The 21,224-nt window shown below is 41.9% G+C and overlaps 1 protein-coding gene across 6 annotated transcripts in view; it reads left to right on the top strand.

Moving 5' to 3' along the window:
- RAB11FIP2 (RAB11 family interacting protein 2) overlaps positions 1-17,112 on the top strand; it is a 42,313-nt gene extending 25,201 nt beyond the window's left edge. The window contains exons 4-6 of one of the 6 annotated variants that reach the window (XR_006587356.1): positions 1,081-1,146; positions 1,386-1,455; positions 1,551-2,801. Coding sequence is in view for 3 of the 6 variants with exons in the window: in XM_003994445.6 (XP_003994494.1) it covers positions 6,844-6,889; positions 12,737-12,964 (274 nt within the window). In the remaining 3 variants the exon portion in view is untranslated. Of the gene's footprint in view, positions 1-1,080; positions 2,802-6,843; positions 6,890-12,736 lie in introns of those variants that run through there. The other 5 variants (XM_003994445.6, XM_045040742.1, XR_006587354.1 and 2 more) reach the window with 5 other exon arrangements.
- Positions 17,113-21,224: the final 4,112 nt, after the last annotated feature.

Raw genomic sequence — 21,224 nt, 5'->3', positions numbered from 1 at the left:
AGAGCTCTGAAAACAGAACCTTAAGAAATACCCAGCGTGAAAAGACAAAGATGACAAGGAAAAGGAGTCATTGGTAACGTAGGAGAAAATCTCGGCTGCCAGATATCACAGAAGCGAGTCCCAAAAAGAAAGACCGGTCTTTTGGTGTCAGATGGTGCTGAGAGGCTAAAGAGAATGAGGCTGTTGGTTGCCTTTGATAAAAATAATTTGTTGGTGATGATTATAAAAGCAGCAGCGAGTGTTGGTGGGTGGGGGATAGTTTCAGATGGTAGCAGGTGAGTAGCAAAGTCAGCGGGGGTTACTTGGGAGGGATTAGAACTTGGCAAAATAAAAATGGGGCAGTGTCAGAGGGCTGTGTTGTGCAAGCTCTGGTGGGAGAGGTGAGGAACCGCAAAGGATTAGGGAACGACTGGGGTGGTGGTGATGAGTCCGCAGAGCAGGTCCGGCAGAGGGAGCGAGTAGGGGAAGCACAAGGTGAAACTGATCAGCCGGGATTTTGATTGAGTGGATCTGGCCGTGAGTAGCCGTATCTCACCTTGAGGACTCTTCCTTTGGAAAACCGTTTCAAGAAATTTGGTTTGTGACAATGTGTTATAAATTGTAAGGCAGTATATAAACAGGAGGCGGGATTATTCAAATTTCCAGTCACTTTGAGCAGTGACACCATTTCAGAACTTGCAAGTGCAATCAGTCTTTAATAATGTAATTCTAAGTTGAAAATAATTTTGAACGTACTCTAGTTCCATGAGTGTGAAAAGTGTTGTTAAATGAAGGCCCGGAACTTTTCTGCGGCCGGCATGTAAATGTGAATTATCGTTTACAAAGTGGGAGACTGTGTATATTCTGGGAAGAAAGAAAAGAGTGTTAAAATAAGTAGTTACAGAGCAGAAGCCAGAAATCGCAGGGAAAGGGGAAGTGGAGATCATTCATATGAATAATTGTGGTAGATCGTTTTTCTTTGGTTCTCTCTTTTTTCTTTCTTCCTGGTAGATTAAGAGGACAAGCCTTTGTCTTTAACCACTTTCAGTTACGAAGTTAAGAGTTTATGGCATTTATTGTATGTTCTTGTGTCCGCTATAGAGCCCCAGCAGGAAACAGATGACACAGTCAGAACAGATCATTGAAGAACATTTAGTGAGAGACCAGGTACCGGGGGGTGCCTGGGGTTAAGGACACTGAGGAGGGAGGGGATAGCACCAGGAACCAGCAGTGTCTTGAAGGGACTGCCGTGCTCAGGTGTGAAGGGACAGCTGTGGCTGCATCTGTGGTTGTTGATAGAGAACCTACTGCTTCAACCTGGAGCACAGCAGGGACGGCTTGAGGTGGCGGTGGGGCGGGGAATGAAAACCCTGCCTCCCCTTCTTTCTGTCCCCCGTCTCTTGCAGGTGACTCTCAGGACCAGAGAGGAACAGGAAGCCGCTGGGCAGGGCGGCCCAAATGATGCACTGTGCAGAGGTCGGCCTGCTGGGGCGTAGGGAGGGGCAGCCTGGAGCAGGAGGGGGACGCTGAAAACGGTGGGCACAGTTATTCCAAAACCTATTGCTTTTCAGCCTGTTGTCCGGCTCTTGAAGACGATCTGAGTCTTGGGCTTTTCGTAGTCATCTCTGACTGGGAGAAACCTCGGGAAGTGGCCCTGGACTCCCCGAAACCAGCCCTCTGTGAGCTCACAGTTCAGAACACCTGTGCGGGAGAAGCGGGGTTCATGGCCCCAGAGGTCGGGCGGCGGAGCTTGGCTGCTTTTCTTTGAATCCTGACTCTTCGACTTAGTAACTCTGTTCCCTTGAGTCAACTTCTTAGCTTCTCTGTGCCGCTTTCCTTTTCTGTAAACGGAATCAACACAACACATCACAAGGATTAAGTGAGTCAACATGTCAAGGGCTCTGAAGGTTGCCCGGTAGGTACCACAGTTAAGGTCAATAAAATACTAGTTGTTGGGGTGCCTGGGAGGCTCAGTCAGTTAAGCGGCCGACTCTTGATTTCGGCTCAGGTCACGATCTCACAGGTCGTGAGTCGGACTCGGTGCTGACAGCGTGGAGCCTGCTTGGGATTCTCTCTTCTCTCCCTCTCTCTCTCTGCCCCTACCCCGTGCGTGCTTGCTCTCTTTCTCAAAACAAATAAACATTAAAAAAAAATTTTTTTTTAAGTATCCGTTGTCGTAAGGCTCACCTTATCCTTTGCCCTTGCTTCATTGTAAATGGGGCATTTTTTCTTTTCCTCTTTTAAGATTCATTAAAAGTGTTACACGTCACGTGTAGTTCTTAGGATATACTCCTCTGCCAACTACATTTGCCACCAAGGAGGAGCCCTGGGCGTCTAGTCCCTACTCTTACAGTTAATCAAGAAGATCGACAGGATAGTGTCCTTTGGAAATGCTGTCAGAAGTTCTTCTGTGATGGTTTAAAGTTCTTCTTCTTTCCCATCCTCAGTAAGGAATTGAATGGTGTTTGAGAAAAGTGACTCCATTATTACCCCCCTCCTTTCCTTCTTTGCCACCCCCCCCCCCCTTCCAGCCAGGTGGGTCACCTACCTCCTGGATTTTGCAGGTGACTTGAATTCACTTACTAAATACACAGTGAGTCAGGTGGTAGGCCAAAATGGATTTAGCTTTATAATTTCAGCAGTAATGGGGGTTGGAAAGCGGTATTATGGAAGACGTAATAATACCTGTTTTTAAATGCCTTCAAAAGCGCTTCAAGCATTGTTACGTGACTTTTCACTGAAAGATTTAAAATCCTAGAACCAGGAACTTACACAGTTTGCATTGTCTTATGCTAACAACACAGTTAATCAGTTTTCATAGATCTTTGCTCTTCTCTGGGTTTTTGTTGTTGTTGTCGTTTCTTTTTCTTGACAAGCCCTGTATACATTTTTGCTCTTGATAGTGTCTGCCCTTTCATAGATACTCCTGCTCCCAAGGTTGGTATTTGGTAGAGAAAATGAAGGACAGAGAAGAAAATGATCACTGCCAGATGCTTAGTGATTTGTGTGGTGATCGGTTTGATCACTTTGTAAAGATTGGTAGACTTCTCTGGCCTGTCTATGGCAGGCTAGTCTCTAGTAGACATTTTAGGACACTTTCAAGTTCTCACCAGTTTACTTATTTCCTTACTCAGCATTTATTTTACCTTCAAAATAAATTAGTAAGTGATGTTATGAAAGAGATACTAATGGCTCCTTGAAATCTGTTCGAGCACTAATTTCAAAATTGTCAGAGTTTACCAATTCTTTAAAATGGGGGAAATATCACGAGGTGAAAAATAAGCTTTTACATAAGAACGCTAGAATGTTAAGGTAAAATACTTCCTTGGCTTAAAATCTTTTTGAAAACGGGAATTCAAAATGTTTTCATCAGCTTAAAATTTGCTTTAAAGTTCTTTATTTATCACCCCCAGATTCCTTCCGTTTTGATTTCTAACATTAAGTTTGTTTTAATCGTAAGTTGAAATTCGTATAGACTTTTTCAGTAGGAGCGTGTCTAAGTTTATCCTACACCTGGTTAAAAACACCATTTTCCCTAACCTGTCAACAGCTTAGTTGAGCAGTCAGACTGTATTATTCGGTATCTTGTCTGACAGGAGGACAGCAGTCCAAAGAGAAAGATAACACAAATTGGTGCCACACTTCGATAAATAGAGACATTTTATTTTTCACCAAGCTGATTCAATCCAGTTCAGTTAACTCTTTTTCCCCCTGAAGGACAGATCAAAAAAAGGCAGCCGTGAATGACTGAGTTTGTCATGTGTTTGACACGTCAGTGTGTGAAAATAAAGCCGGCCACAGGGGAGGGGCTGTGCCTTTGGATTTCAGACAATGCCCCGTGCAAGAGCCCTGTCCCTCCGCTCTGCGCTGTGGGCCGCTGGACAGTCCCAGCCCTCAGCCAGAGTGGGGAACCTGGGGACGGCCGGCATTGTTGCGCACGACCCCCTTTTCCCTTCCAGCCTGCGACCGTTGTGATGTAATCATCCCTAAGAACTCTCGGGCATTTTTCAGACTGCCACGGTTTCACTTTAGTTCCATAGGCTAAAGCTATTGGTTATTACGTGGTGGTGGTGTCGTGATTTGGGTAACACGTGTGTCCTAAATGTCTCCTTTCAAAAAATCTGTGTTACAATAATTGCACCACCAGTATTTCTCAGTTCAGTAATTTCTTCTTGAGATGCAGAATGAAATGTCTATCAGCATAATAATGTTTATGATACTTGTACGGTCATAATTATTTCTTGTAATGCTGTCATTATACCACGGGACATGAATTGTCTAAGTGGCATTTATGAAGGAAGATTTAAATTGTCAGGACCCTGCCTGTTGCTCCACAGATCAGGTCTAGGAGCCCCATCTTCTGCACCCAAAGCCCCCCCCCCCCCCCCCCCCCACGGCCCTGGTTCCGGTCTCTTCAGTGTCCTGCCAAGGCACCGCTGTCGCCCAGCCCCAGGCCCCACGGTGTCTGTCTTCGGAGCCCTCTCTCTCTGCCAAACCCATCCTTCACTTGATCTGGAATCCTGCTTTTCCCTTGACTTTGGCCTTGCTCAGCTAATTGCTGTGGTGGGACATCTCCTTCCTCCGTGTGGTCGAAAGCTTGGACTCTCAAGGGCGTGCTCCCCACCTCCCCAGCCACAGTTCTGCTGTGTGCCCACTCAAAGGGAGGTGATGTTTCTTTTCTGGGTAATCCACGCGTCCTGCCTGTTCCGGGCCTCAGCCGTGCCACCGGTTTCCAGTGAGCAGAGAGCAGGGCTCGGGCTCTGTGTCACAGTGAAGAGGACAGGTTCGAGGGCCAGATACCCCACCCCGCCCCGCCTCTCTTACCAGCCGTGGGACCACACTCAACTTACCTAACCTGTCTGCGACTCGTTTCCTTATTCTGAAAATGAAAGTCATACCCACCTTGAGGGTTGTAAAGATTAAATGGGTTAATTTTGGTCAGGTGCTTAGAATCGTATCTGGCACAGTCCAAGTGCTGGGTAGATGTTTACTCAGTAATTTGCTGAACACGTCCTGTGGATCACTCTGCTGGGTGTTGTCCATGTTGCTAACTCTTCGTCTTTCCGGGAGTCTCTGTGCAGGTGCGTCCGCAGCCCCATTTTACAGACGACGCACCGTTAAGTGACTTGCTCAGGGTCACACGGCAAGATTAGGGCAGAATCAGGATTTGCGTTGATGCCACTTGGCTCCGGGGCCCTCGGTCACTCCTCTCCTTTAACCACTGAGGCGTGCTGCAACCCCGACTGTAAATCGCGTTGTCCTTGAGACTCAGTGGGACGGAGGGAAACGCAGCTGGATGTGTCTCTTGTCCTCTTCGGGACAGCGGTGTGCTGTGAGGCGACGGCCGGGAGGGAGTTCGTCCCACTCGTCTGCCGTGGGCCGCCTTGGACTGAAAAATGGGCGGGACGGAAACCGCACGTGTTAGCTGCTCCCACGGCACCCCCGGCCTAGCTGTGCCGTACGGTAACGGATTTTATTTTTGGTATTTTCTCTTAAGCCACTCTTTTGTCAGGCTCTTGCAGCTTTGCTGGCACCACTGACTCTAGTCTGGAACCATACAGAACACCACAAAGACAGGGAAGGAGAGAGTGGCTCAGCCGCGTCAGCCTGCTGACGGCGCGTTCGTTTGTAGGTATTTAAAACGTGTGTTAATATGCTCTGCCGTGGCACCCGGCTCTACTGAAAAATACCAAATTTATCCACAGGGATTCTAGCTAGAGAAGGTCAGCAATCAGTTCTGGAAGCTTGTACTCCAGATCTTAGCCCTAGCCGATGAAGCGTCGGGTTTGTGAGTTATTCTCCCGTGCAGGTACGTGCACAGAGGCCCTGCAGATTGACCGCTTGGGCCGTGCACCTGCAGCGATAGGGATTTTCCAGACGTCGCATCCAGCTGAGACTTTTCGTGCACACCGCCAAAAGTTTTAAAAGTGAATTTCTTCAAAGGATTCCAATTATTTGGCTGATAAAGCACAGATAATGAAAAAAAAAAATGTATACTTTACAGTTAAGTCTTTTTGTTTGGGGGAAGGGGGGTAAAAAGGTTCCGAGGACAGTAATGCTTTGTCGAGGCTCTAATGTCCAATACTCTTAAGTGCCGGGTCAGAGTTAAACTTGAATGGCAATGATGAAATATTTACTCATCAGATGGCTTTGAAGTTCAGCCTCTTTTTGGTCACAGCCCCTTCCTAATGGACATGTTTCAAAGAAGAAAATGATTATAGCATTCAGCTGTGACGTTCTCTTACTCTCTGCATGGAAGAAAAACACATTTTGTTTGGGTCCATTTGGGTATTTAAATTTTGAAGGCCAGTTGCTTGGAAATCACATTAATGATGGAAATCGTTCATACAACTCTGACTCCGTTCTCATTGAGAGGATAGTGTATAAGAGTTAATTTTTCTAATACCTGTATAATGTTTTTAAAAGATTGCTTTAACTCATGTATTCTCCAGTCTTTCCAACCTACATTTATTGAATTCTCCATAGTTTATAGGACAAGGCTTGAGGTGAGTGCATGTATGTAAAATGAGTAAGTTATAAAATTCAGTTTTATAAACTCTCCTGCTGGGTAAAATCACTTATGTTTAAAGATGTTTAGAAACTGTGTCTATTTATATATAGTTCTTCAGTTCTGATAATAACTGGAGGGTTTTCCTTTAAAGTTTAAAATTATAGATACTTTAGGATGTTGAGTAAATACTGTTTTTCTTCTACATCCTGGATTAGGTTTCATTCGTCCAAGTAAATTAGGACTTTAGAAATTGTTCTTGCAGAGTGGGTTAAAAACGTTATGTTTCTGTTTCCTCAACCACTGTGGACTGTGTGATATGCTTTTAACATGGATGTTTGTCTTTTGTTACTTAGTTTTCATATGAATCCAACAAGCAATGAGGACCTCAGGAAAATCCCGGTAAGTTGCCGAGGGGGGGTTAGTGCATCATCAGAAAAGAAACCACAAACTGACCTTCTGCCTGGCATACATTTTTGAAAAAACCTTCATCCTGCACCCCTCAGTTACCTTGGGTTTATAGCTTAATGTGGTCATCTGGGGGGAAAGAAGAAAAGCAAAATTCAAACTCGGTCTTTAACGTACAATAGGGCGTGACTTTATGATGTGTAGAGATTCAAGCAGTATTAGAGATATAACTGAAGCCAATTTAGAATCTACACATTTTGTTTACAGACTTTTAAAATTAATGTGAAAGCTGTAGGTCAAGGTCAGCATCACGGTTATGAAATGAGAGCGTGGGGAGAAAATGGGCGTTTTTTGTTGTTGTGACAAAGATCGAAGAAAGAATAAAACTGCCTGTTAACTTCCAACAATAGGAAAAGCATCTTGGCAAGAGATCGAGGTAACCGGGAGAGTCTTTGAAAGAACCTTTAGGACACTTACCTTCTTAGAACAAAACCAAATATATTAACAGGCTTGGAAGCGGCCATCTAAATGTAACTCACATTTTGCAAGGATCATTCAGATATCTTAACTTCATTTTATTGTGTTTGAAGTCCAGGTTTGGATCTCTGTTCAGAGTTCACTGCATCTTCAGTCGATTCTAAAAGCATTAAAATCTAGAGAGTAAGTTACTGTACAAAAATATGGGCACATGTTCTCGGTAGAAAACTGGATTCCCACTGAATAACAGAAATAGAGCCTTTATTCCAAGAGGCTGGTGGTTGCTGTTTGAACCATCTGTCCTTAATGTGTGTGATCCAGATGTATAATAAGAATTTTTTAAAGCAATAACATATCGCAATTTTCTATGATGTGATATGCCTAGAAGAAACTGGTGTGGTGTATAAACCGTTCTAAATGTAGTTATTTGTATTTAAAATTATAGAAAACATTATAGAAGCAGAGGACTTTGTACTGCATTTTTGCTGTTTTATGTAAATGATTTATAAGTTTTGATGTTTCATAAATACTCGAGTCTTTATAATATGGCAGTCTGGCGAGAAATGTCAGAATATATGAAGTCAGCCTTTGATCAGATAGTAAAATGAATTCTATCAGGCGGTTACTTAATCTCAAACAAAATGCAACATCAAAAAATCGATTTAATGTGCAGCTATTGTTTATTAAGTAACCTTAATTACAATTTCTGTGTGCTTGTAAATGTACTTTTCCCAATCTTGTGATTTATTGCCGTAAAAGCATCCTTAGAATTCTTTAAAGAAATATAAATGTGAAAATTGTTTTAGTTAAAGGATTTAAAGGTGATAAAAGAATCCTTGATGTGCGATTCTTTTTCTCTGGAATACTAACTCTTCTAAATGACAGTTGAAGGATTACTAGGTGTTGTTAATTTACCGCAGGATGCAATTAAGAGGAGAAAGCTCATCCTTCTCCGGATCGTTATTGAGGGAAAGCATTTGAACAATTCTTCTGTTGAAGATTATAAGATGTTTGAAGTAATTTACATTAAGTTCTCCAATAAGAGCCATCCCCCAAGTTATTTTTTCCCCTTCTGGGCCTAGTATTTTGTAATTAAGTTTGTATGTCTTCCATGCTGGTGCCAACACCTGTCTGTGAAAGCGCAGTGTTTAAACAGGAGCAGTAGCCAGTTGAAAGGGCAGCGCGAGCTCTTTAAGGCCTAATTAAGAACTGAAAGGGAGGTGAAGGCAGTCGGACAAAAGATGTGAAAGTAGCTGAGATGATATTCCCAGAGCAAAGTTCCTCATTAGAACAATAATGAGAAGATCAGAGAATGCCAAGCCTTCATCTTTCTGTCTCTTTCCCCTGGCCGCCTTGGATGGCAGTTAGTGCCCCACCAATATTTGGTTGCCAGGACAACCTCTCTTGAAACCTCCAGTTATTTTGAGTCCTGATAATTTGCTTTTGTTTAAATTTCAATATTGCAAAAAATATACATTTCCCGGTGTAAAAGGCTAGGCTACGTGTGAAGTAAAAATAGCTCCCTGGTAATTCTCAAAAGTCTTTCGTACAACTGTGTTACTTAAAATTCCGATTGGAAAACTTCACGTCACGATTCTGCTGTCCTCTCACCCCATCCCCGCTGTCTGATATCTGCGTATGGAAATTTTGAACCGAAGTTCCGTGGGGATGACAAAGGATGGGTCGTGAGAGGGGAAGAGAGAAGACAAATTTACGTTAAATTTCGATACAAGAAGACAGCTTAAAAACATACGTGCTGTCTGTACGCAGTGCTGGAGGAACAAATACTGAGTACCTAGGAGCCCTGCTGGGGTTATTTGAGTCTCCACCAGTTTGGAGGTTTCTCAGTTTTAGCAGTTCTTCTGAGAACAGTGTTAGAAATATCTTTTGGAAAAATAATTAATTTTTATATTTGCCTGAGAGTTTTCCTCTTCAAGCCAAAGAACTTTCGTGACCAGCAAATAACTCCATTCCCTATTGTATGTGTTAATATTAGTCTGTATTATTTTGTTGGGAATTGTATCAGCGAACAGAAGGAGACATCTATATGTATTCACTGAATAGGTCAGTCAGTGCAAGCATCTGATGCCTAAAATTAGAAGGGTTAACTGGCTTTCAACTGTGGGATGAAACCTGGAACTAAGCACAAAACTGTTTTTAATTATTTTATATTCTTTTCCAGAATATAGTTTATAGTACATGTGTTTCTAAGATGTTTTCCTGCCTAGAAACTCAATGCAGAAATTTGGGGGGAAATTTTCACATAAAAGGACAAATGGAAAATTTATTGAGAAGGCCAGAAATGTATTTCCAGGAAATCTGTCTATATATAAGTATTAGATGGTCGGGAGGGGGGAAAAAATAAGCCAAATAGTGGCTTTTCTACGCCAGATTATGGCTTTAAAACGTTGAGCAGTATTTATGGTAATTGTTTTGAGAGATTAAATTGTTAGATCGATTCATATCATGGCTTTCATGTAAACTACACATGTCAAAATAAGGATTCTTTGACATGTTCTTCATCCTCATTGTCTTCACAGAAATGTTTAAAAACGATTTCCATTACATTATCTGATAGTCCTGGTGTGGTGGTAAATATAACCATCTGAATGATTTTCTAACTGTGTATCGTCACTTAATTAGTTTGGAGGAATCAGTTCATATATGTGTAATTTGATTAAGATTAGAGAGACTCAGGCTGACGCTGTTATTATGTTAAACTAAGAAAACACATAAAACAGTCAACTCGGCAGTAATGAACCCCATTTAGTGCAATTTCATTAACCCCTGCAGTTCGCACAAGAACTCTGTTTTTCGGTAAATGTTTCATTAGATAAATGAAGTCACATGAGTTGGATGTCGCTACTTTTTTAAAAATGGAGTTCAGAAAAAAATTGCTTTGTAGACCAGGAAATCTTAGAATTGAAAGGAACCGTGGAGAACATCTCATTTATCAGATAAGGGAAGTGAGGCCTAGGCCGGTATCTGTCTCAAATCTATGCAGAATTACTTAGGTTATAGTAAGAAAGTTTAGCTTATTTTTAAGACATTTTAAAAATATACTTACCTCAGTATTGAGTACTACTGTAGCTTATCTTTTCTTTAGAAATCTGCTTAATGTAATAAATGTTTAACAAGAATGTGGTTAGGAAATTATAAGTTTTATATCTCTAAACTGCTCGTGACTGGTTGTGTAAGTTAGTAAACATGTGAGTCTCTGTGTGTGTGTGTGTGTGTGTGTGTGTGTGTGTGTGTGTGTATAGTCTTATTATTACAAAAGATAGAGAGAAGAGAATAAAAAGTAAACCAACACTTCTCTCCAGAGTTGTTGTGAAGTAATATTCTTAAATGTTTTTAGGGACAAAGGTAATATGACTCATAAAGTTGTATCTGCTCCCAGTTTCTAGTGCTAAAATAAGTTGTTTTAAATATAATCTTATGGAATGGAAGCTCACTTTTCCGTTAGCATCCGCTCTGTCCTTTCTGCTAATCTGTTGGAGGCTTTTATTACTTGTCTTTAATGTTTCATTCAGTAGCTTTACAACTAAGCTCCTCCAAATGATCCTACCCACTGCTCCCATTTTAATTTTCCTAGAACTTCGCTTTAATCATACTCTGCCTCTGTGTAGAAACCTTCCATGGCTTCCTCACCATTGCAGTAAGTCTCAAAAGTCCTTAATAATAACATCCAGCATCCTTGACAGTCTGTCGGAACCTACCATTTCAGCCTCTTGGCACTCTGTCCTGAACCTTATTTTCCAGCTGTTCTCCACGGATTACCTACTGTTGACCCTTATGCCTTGAATCACGTTTCCTCCTTTAAACGAGCAGAACGCACTGCTTCAGATGCCCATGGCGTTGGATCAGTTTTGGGTCCTGAATTTTTCCTTTATCCTTGAGAAGGGAGTGACTTTGATAACCTAAGCATCAAATGGGCATCTGTACTTCAGGTGTTTCTCCGGACAGCAAAGTCAAGGTGCCGGGGGGGGGGGGGGGGGGGGGGGGGGGGGGGGGGGGGGGGGGAGGGGATAAAAAGTTACACTTTGACTTTCCTCATGAGCACCAGACACATATCAAATTAAAGTAGATCCTGAAAAAGGACTAAAGACAAATTTAACCCAGTGGAGAGAAAAAAGAGTCAAAGGCCTTTCTGCATTTACCCAGCAGTCCCCGTTCTCTACCCTCCACTGGATAGATTAGATCAGTTAGTCCTTAAGAGCTAGACCCGTTTCCTCAGTATTACAGGGTTTTTTTTCCCTTAAAGCCAAATGGAAATGTTTTGAAAGAAAGTGATAAAAACCTTTTTTAAGTTGTTGATTAAGGACAGCACTGTGTAAAAAAGGCATAAAAGTTGTTACTTTATATTTGGACATATATACATATTGCATATATACACATATAATGAAAAATCTAAATACTCCACACCATAGGTGATGTTCCAGTGCTGTTTTGATTAAATTTATGACAGATGTTTTTCTTTTAATATTAGAATGCTTTGTAATAAAGGTCAAATCCATGTCTTTCTCTGTTTTATTATTTTTGTGTAAAAAGGAACATTCATCAATAGGATAAAGTTAGCAAAATAAGTGAATGAGAGAACACAGATCCACTAATCCTAAGTGTTAGTTAGCATGAGTGTAGTTGAACTCTGAGTTTCCTAATAACCAGGGCAAAAAGGGAAATGAGTTATGTGGGTAGTAGTCCTAGGAGGAGGAAATAGACCAGTTACTGAGGGGAGAAAAAGCTTTGTTTGCCTCTAAATTAAACCGGAAATTACTCCCATGGGTAATTACTTCTTACAAGGCTGCTCATTGGTTTAATTCTGAATGACTTGAACTTTTTACAGCAAATTGGAGAAGCAGATTTGATACGGCTGCTTTTTGAAACCATCTTCAGTAAAAAGCCAAAGTCATAGCATTAAACCACAGTTCAGTAGAAGCAGTTCATGAGGGCCAAGCTATGGTGCACATGTATACTTTTCCATAGCTACTTCGAGTTTTTCCAAGTCAAATCTTAGAGATCTTTAGTCTTTGTCTATTTTAATTATGTTTGTGGTAGAGCATTTTATCTCTTAATCCTAAATTGTGTGGTCAATTTCGTCTATTAGGACACTGTCCACAACGTAAGGAACCGTTCTAGAAAGATTTAGAATTACAATCGAGGCTTTGGTGTGTCCGCCCTAGTTCTTGCCTCAGGACTGGCTAGCCACTCTGAACGTCACATTGGTTCTAGCCAAGGACACGGAAGAAACTTGATCGGGGTTTGAAAAACCAAAAGTTGAAGTTCCAGATAATTCTTACCTTGCCGTCCCCTCCCCCTGGCCATGTTCTGTCTACTGAAATGACCACCTTTCTCCTGTTCCAGGACAGCAACCCTTTTGATGCCACCGCAGGGTATCGTGGTCTGACCTACGAGGAGGTCCTACAGGAGCTGGTGAAGCACAAAGAGCTCCTCAGGAGGAAAGACACGCACATCCGGGAACTCGAGGACTACATCGACAACCTCCTCGTAAGGGTCATGGAGGAGACGCCCAGTATCCTCAGAGTGCCATACGAACCGTCCCGGAAAGCTGGCAAGTTCGCCAACAGTTAATAAGCCAGTCGTACTGTGCTTGCGTTAGGGGCAAGAAGAAAAGAGACGAAGGAAGAAGGAAATCTCGGTACTGCGAGAAACCACGTGATCAGGCTTCGTTACATACTCGCCTTCATTGCGAAAAAACTACGTTCCGTGTAAATACTAGCAGGGACTCTCAAGAGTGACCTGTGAAGTGAGCTAAATTATTTACACTTTTAAAGTGAAAAGGGGCCAGATTCTCCATGAATAAGCAGTTCCTTCGGCTTCACTTAGGTGCTGGTGTCGCCCACGAACCTGCCATAGGCCTAGGGGCAGCTTCGGAAGTACACGACTCGTGATTCCTCAGGAATAGATTTCTCCTAAAGCAGAATCGACGCCGTGGCCGGTTTCTCAGAAGTCGGTTTGTAGACACATTTAGCTGCAGGAATACCGTTCATTGTAAACACTCAAAAAAAAGTTCCTATTTTATATGCATCCGTATGTGTACATGAATATATGTTCATGTATCTTTGTGTATAAAATACATGCATATACCTCATATATACATGTGTTTTTAAAACATTTAAGAACAACTGGTTGCCTCTAAAATTAAGATACCAATTTCTCAATGTGAAAATCTATGTGTGCTCTCTCGATGCAAAACAAAATCGTCATCGCTACCGTCTCACGTACGGTTTGTTACCGGGAAGCTGCTTCAGATCACTCTTGACTTTGTGAACCTTGGTTTCACAGAGCTGCTCCCCTGTGTTATTCCGGTATCAGATGTTGCTCTTTTTCTGAAAGGAATGATCCAAAGTTTTGTGAGTTTTGTTTTTGTTTTTGTTTTTATAGTTTTTTGAAGCATGACCTATTTTAGGAAGCTTGATTAGCTTCATGAGAGTAACTTGTTGTCTTCACATTTGAGTTTCGTTTAAGTCCAAGAGAAGCTAAGGTCATCTGTTTTGTTGAGATTCTGAATGCCTTTAGATCACTAGCCCGAAAGATATTAGGAAGTTAGATCTGAAAATCATTCTGAGGGAAAAAAGGAGGTGATCGTCTGATGCCTGATAGCCCAAAGCAACGAGCAAATTCGAGGAATCAAGAATTAGGCTTTGTTTCAAGTTACGTAAATAATAGAACAGACGGTTGCATTTGGGTCTTGAACCAGAAGAAGAGTCACCGAAGGAAGAGTGAATCGTTGGCCCTGGACACAGTTCTACATCTGCCCTTAAGAATTGGTTTATCACAGAATTATATGTTGGCCCTTTTCTTAAGTCAGTTCCCCCCAAATGCCAATACTTCCAAGAATTATCTTGATGTATCTGCACGAAATTAGCCTGAAATTTACAGTGGAAAACAGTGGTCTAAAAATATCGCTAATCATCTGCTTATTTTTTCCCGTAAAAATCTAAAATAAATTATGAAACACTGAATCTGTGTCTCCAGTTTTCAAATGGGAAAATTTGCTTGTCTCTGGAGACATCTATTCTGCAGTCTTTTAATGAACCTCATTTTTGTCTAATATTTATCTCTATGAAGACTCCATTGAAAGTTCAATGCAAAGCAGAGAGAAGAGTTTGGCTCATTTTAATATTCTGAATTAGATAATACTTGGCCAAGTTTAGATTCATAAGCTAAAATTGCTTATTTGTGTTAGCTGACTCTTTAGTTTTCCTATGAGAGCATACATTTGGAAATTCTGAGAACTTCTCCTACATACAAAAAATTAGGATTTTTTTTTCTTTTTTCAAAAATTAAATAACTTTTTAAATGAAGAAATGGAGAAGGAAAAATAGCTTCCACCAACCTTTTTTTCCCCACTTATAAATTTCTGTAATGACCCTCAGAATTTGGTTTATTAGTATTTTATTTTCCCATTTGAGGTCTGAGTCATTTTTTTTAACACGGTGCCACTTTTAGTTAACATTTTATTAAATATTACAAAACTTTCAGCATTTTTTTTCTGATGTTAGTACAACCGAAGCTCTTCTTACACTTTTTAAAATACTAAAGTCCATGTGTTTGCAGTATTGTGATAGATTATCTGCCGATATTTCAATATGCTTTGGCCAAAAGATGTCAGTTTCGTATTGGGGATATGTTTTATGTAAATTGAGTTCATTAAAAAGTATTACTCAAATACTGCTCTTTTTATGAGGAAATTTACTTTTGAGGAGAGATTCTTTGCCAATATGAAACTGTTAAGGATTAGACCGATCAGATGTGAATGATTTGGTTATAACTGAATTGATACTTTTGTTTTTAAATCTAAGACAAGACTTGTATTGAAAACTGAATCAGCACTTGTCATGGCTGATTGTCGGCATTTGGGTCCAAGTGTCGTTCCAGTGTTTATGAACTTCCACTCATGACCCAGAGTACAACTTCGTGTATGTTTTCGTAATTGGTCACTACAATATGCTAAAGTCAAAAAGTAAAAATGAGTTCCCAAGTAAACACATCAGTGTTTCCGTGTTTGGACAGAAGTGCAAACAGAGTAGTTTTAGTTTCTAATGTTGTAGGAAAAAGGCCGTCAAGATCAGTAGGAAAAAGGCCATCAAGATCACCTTTAGTTAATTTCTCCAAAATGTGACTTTTAAGCATTCCAATGGTGTATTTTGTTAGTAGCGTAGAAATAGAAATAAAATACGTGTGCTCATTAAATAATGCGCAGCACAATAGACTTTATAAACAGATTTTACTTTTGCTTTTATGCTGAAAACTGCATGCGGTAGGGCATTCCCACTGTGAGAGAATTTCCTGAATCCCAGAATGGGTATCTATCCTAAACCTATCTTCGGCGAACGTACTTCTGTTACCGATAAAAGTATTTCTGCTATTATTTTCATAACAGTGTTTTACAGTTGGTTCCCTTCCAGTTCCAAAATTTGGCTTTGAAAGTTGAACGCGCTGTCTGTCCTACCATCCCATGCGTCAGGTTTCGTTTTCTGAATACCAGGGTCAGACCTGGGAAATGTATATAAAGTGACACGTCACCCGTTCACGAAAACGTTTAGATATTTCTTTGTGCCGCTGTATTCTACATTGAGCCTAGTTTGCCGTCCTCCCGGGAACGTCATGTTATCCATAGATTATGCACAGCTACGTCTATTGCTTTTGGCAGTAAATGAAGATTTACTTGTAATTTTCCAGCTGTGAAGATGTTGCCTCGTATTGAAAAGGATTTCATGAATGGACCCCTAAGTAAAACTCAGCACATTAGTGACAGACTTGCTTTCCTCACATCCGTCCATCACCTTTTCCTCCAGCCTCGCCTCCCTCCTGCCTCCCACCCCCATCAGAGTGCTTATTGTTTAGCAAGGAGAATCTTAAAGCAGAAACTAAAAAACTGCCGTCTTCAATGTATCTATCTAGTCATTGTTACACTGGAGCTTGTTATTTTCCCTCTGTAGCCTTTTTAGGAGAAGCACCCTACCTTGGATTTGTAAATCCAGCCGAAACTTTTTGCTGTCCATGTGTTCATGTGTCTTCTAGATATGCCAGGTGTCGTGTGTGTGCGTGCGCATAGAGCATGCTCATTCACTTGACGTCTTTGAAGTAGGAGGTAAAGGACCACGGTGCCGCCGGTTTATGGAGATGTAGGGGTCTGTCAGCACACATCGCAGGCTCCCGTTTCCACAGCTTTATAACCTGAATAATCCAGATGCAATCATTGGAAGTATTTAATATGCAATAGGTAGCACCTTAACTAATTAATCTGCATATGAAGGGTTTTCTGATGTATTTAATAGGAAGTGTAGAAGCTTTCGAGCATTAAACTAGAGTTGACGTTTTATTTCATTTATTTCCTATGTCGACATTGACATTTTCCACTCTTAAGATGGAATGGAAGTCTGTAAAAAAACGATACATTGGACTCATTAATCCTTGAAGCTCCCAGGTGGTTCGTTTTTCGAGGTACAAAAAAAAAAATGCTGCAGATCTGTAAGTGTATATATTTAGCAGGTATTTGAAAGATAAAAGCATTATTTATAACTGATGAGTATTACACTTAAGTAAAAAGCTCTGGAAACTTGTATACATTTTTTTGCAGGTACAAACTCAAAAGTCTGTAAGCATTGCATACGTGACAGCTGTATAATTTATGTAATCTGATGCATGAATCAGAATTTTATATAATATATAAGTATTGATTTATTATAGTTGATTAAAGTGTCTAATCTTAATTCAGTTGTCATAATTTCCTTTATTTTTTTTTATTAAAAATTTTTTTTTAATGTTCGTTTATTTTTGAGAGAGAGAGACACGCACACACAGAGCGCAAGAGGGGGGAGGGGGCAGAGAGAGAGAGGGAGACACCGAATCCGAAGCAGGCTCCAGGCTCCGAGCTGTCAGCACAGAGCCTGACGCGGGGCTCGAACTCAAGAGCCATGAGATGGTGACCTGAGCCGAAGTCGGCCGCTCACACGACTGAGCCCCCCTGGCACCACTGGTTGTCATAATTTCTTACTGCAGAGAAGACTGTAGGATGTACGCATTTGTATGTGAGTCCTTCTTGCCTTTGAAAAGTACTTAGGAGGCCTCTTACTTGATGTATTACGATAGCAAGTGTATTTTAAGGCCTAAACTCACTTCACTGCGGAAGTTGTTTTGCAAAGTGACTCAGAGTGGTTTTCCAGCACCTTAGAGTGGACGTTCTTCAACAGATGTGAGTGCCCTCTGTGTGTGAGGCATCCCCTCACAAAACTGGAACTTACGGTTTGGTAGTGAATGACATTTTAGTATTTAGATGGAGGCTAAGGCCCCTCTTGAACGCTTCCTATTTCTGCATTTTTAAAAATGTTAATTTGAGAGGGAGAGAGGGAGAGTGCGCGTGGGGGAGAGGGGCAGAGGGAGAGACAAAGAGAATCCTAAGCAGGCTTCATGCTCAGCACGGAGCCTGACACAGGGCTCGATCCCACAACCCTGGGATCATGACCTGAGCTGACATCAAGAGTCAGACGCTCAACCGACTGAGCCACCCTGGCGCCCCTCGTTAGACGTTATTTTATTTACTCCTCACAACAGCCCTGTACGGTTAGAACCGTACAGGCTTTCAGAGGAAAGTGAAGACGACTAGCGAAAAATCTACGTGTGAAACTCGAGAGTAAGTTGGCAGACCCATAGCACTTGTCACCCCTTACCGTCCAGCAGAAATCACTCACCTGTCACCGCTTCCACCCTCTCGGCCCAGCAGTCCCAGGGCACCCCTGCCCGTCCCGGTGCTGGCTGCAGGAGGCAGGAATGGAAGGAGGATGGCTTGGGTGCCGTTATGTATATGGCAGCGTATTAGGCAGTTCTGTTACTCCAGACGGTGAGATGGGATGGGTGTGGAGTAGTTTGGGCCATAAGTTGCACACGTTTGGAGCCAGGGATTTCTCTGCAGACCAGAACACCTTCCTGTTCTCTAACTGCTGGGAGGGTCCATTTAACGTATCCCTGCACTCCCCCCACATTGCTCCCCTTTCTGCCTATCCCCACACGTATGTTCCCTTAGTCTCCTGAGACAAAGATATTTGGGGTCATTTGGGAAGAGGCACATATTTTTTTTTTTTTTTTAGTGTTTAATTTTTATTATTTTTGTGAGAGAGAGAGGGAGACAGAGGATCTGGAATGGGCTCTGCAAGGACAGCAGAGAGCCTGATGCGGGGCTCGAACTCACAAACCGCGAGATCATGACTTGAGCTGAAGGCAGATGCATGATGAGCCACCCAGGAGCCCCAAGTGTGTATTTATTTGGAGAGAGAGAGCAAGGGAGGGGCAGAGAGAGGGAAAGAGAGAATGCCAAGCAAGCTCCGTGCTGTCGCAGGGCTCAAACCCAGGAACCATGAGATCATGACCCGAGCTGAAGTCAAGAGTTGGACGCTTCACTGACTGAGCCAACCAGGTGCCCCAGGAATAGGGACATCCTCTTAACGTGGCCATTCTCCCCCTAGCGTTTGTTGTAACGCGATGCCTGTCTCAGAAATGTTCCTGTTCAGTTTTTCAAGGTAAGGGGCTTGTGACCTGGGTGTCTGACATTCTACATTTCCTCCCCCCGCCAAATAGTTTTACATGATAACACAAATGGCATGCTTTCACGTTTTTATGATTGTACAGAGATCCTACTTACAAGCGACATTTTTTAATAAACCTGTAATTACATGCACTAGGAATGCTTGACTCCGTTCTTTTACTCCTCACATCCTAAACTTTGTCAAACTTTCAATGGTTTCATCATTTGTTGGGCATACCAGCATTTATGCTGGGAAGCCAGCGATCAGATTTCTCCATCGGGTTTTCCATTGTAGTGCGTTGTGGTCAAACGTAAGGTATGCCCAGCTGGTCACTGATATTAGTGCCCAAGTTTGCACGATTTTTTTTTTCTTTTTTAACGAATTAGAACAGAGCGAAGGTTCCACCATTATAACGTTACGTGCACTCTCTTAGGCTCTGGCAAATGACCAGAGAGTGTAGGAGACCGAGTCCACAGGTCGTGTTTGGTTCCCAGCGAACTTGCTCATTTGTACAATAGCCTCAGTGCACGGATTGCAAGCTCCAGGGTTGACAGGGTCCGGTGGGTATGGTGGCGAGTAAGGCAGGCCCGGAGTAGCAGACCAGGGATTCCTGGGGACAGTAATGGCAATCCAGACAGCCCGTTTTCTAGTTCATGCGGCCACATGGAAATGAACGTGGGGCCAGGGCGGCCAAATCCGATCTGCCTAGAGAAAATGAAGATACAGATTTCTACGTGGAATATGATTTCCAGATGTTAGCAACTAGTTCGTTGGTTTTTTTTTAACAAGTGGTCACCAGTGTACTATCTCGTCCTTAGTCACTGGTTCTGAGGTACCATCGAGTCATTGTCGGAGCAATTCACAGTATGTTTTACTCCCCCCCCCCAAATGGTTCTGTTTTTCATCAAAACCTGGGTTGGCCAAGGGCCCTGCGGGCTGTGTGGGAGGCATAACAACCCTGTTCAAGGCTCGCAGGGGGTGAGAAAGAGTAACTATTCAATGGGTATAAAGTTTCAGTTATGCTACATGAATAGATTTTAGAGCTCTGCTCACAGACCTTGTGCCTACAGTTAACAACACTGTTTTGTGCACTTACAAAATTTGTCAGGAGGGTGGGTCTCATTAAATTTTCTTCCTACAACAAAGAACAAAGCCTTGCCTGATTAGCCTGTCCCTGAACCCGAGTTGCTTTTAAGAAGGGTAACAGTCCAGGTAAGTCCAACTGCACTCTGAAGGCCCCTGCTCTAGTGTTTAGAGCTTTTTAGAATGTTTTCTCAGGATCTCTTATATACCTTTTTTGTGGTAATTATGATTTTTCAATATCTTATCTATGAGGTCCTTGCCTTTTGGCAAAAATTGTGTTAAAATTCCTTAGTGTCTCAAAGATCAGTGATGCACATAGCATTGTGCTCTGTTAAGGTCATGTGGTATGTGAGTTTCCAGTAATACTGACTTTATATTGACTCTGAGTTCCCATGTTGCTTTTGTTAGGATATGAAATACGTATTTCAATGGAAATATAACGGCTGTTGATTCCATAATTTGTCTGATTTTTGTACATCAGCCATTTAAAATTGTACCACACTGACTCCAGCCAGATCAGGAAAGGTGAATCGTTTAGATCACTGGTTCTTAAAATGTGGTCCCTAACACAGCAATGTCAGTATCACCTGGGAACTCGTTAGAATGCGCTTTCTCAGGCCCTTTTCCAGAACTACTGAATCAGAAACTCTGGGGGGTAGGACTCAGAATGTTCTTAGAATAAGCCCTCCAGCCACATTCAAATTTGAGAACGACTGAGATAGAGACCCCACCCTCTTTTTGTAGCTTATTATAATCTTTTATTTTTGTTTACTTAATGTAACTTTCCTCACCAGTCCTGAATTTATGAACCTATTTTTTGTTTAGTTCCTTGGTGACTACTTTACATTAAAGAAACTTAGTCGTCAAGATTGATGAAACTTAATAGAGTAGAATCCTCCTAAGATAAACACAGTGCATTATGCAAAGGAGACCCATAATGAATACTATGGATTCATCGATACGATGTTTTGGTTCGCGCGGTGAGATTTTGGATTGGAATTGAGACTATGGGCCTCCGTGTAAAAATGCCAGAATGTCTTCCCTTTGTTCTGACTTGGTGATTATTCTACGTTTGGTTAAGGAAGGCAGTATCTTTCTCTGCTGGATACGGAATGTGGTAGAATAAAGTTGTGACTCTATGTGTGAAATTGGGTAGCGAACCTTAACAGAACAAATGAAGCCAGTTTATGACTGTAGCTCAGAGGCTCTATTTAACAGCC

This window comes from Felis catus, chromosome D2 (genome assembly GCF_018350175.1).
Source record: "Felis catus isolate Fca126 chromosome D2, F.catus_Fca126_mat1.0, whole genome shotgun sequence".
Taxonomy (NCBI): Eukaryota; Metazoa; Chordata; class Mammalia; order Carnivora; family Felidae; genus Felis; species Felis catus.
The sequence above is the reverse complement of the archived record's forward strand: the minus strand, read 5'-3'. Positions and strand labels throughout refer to the sequence as shown.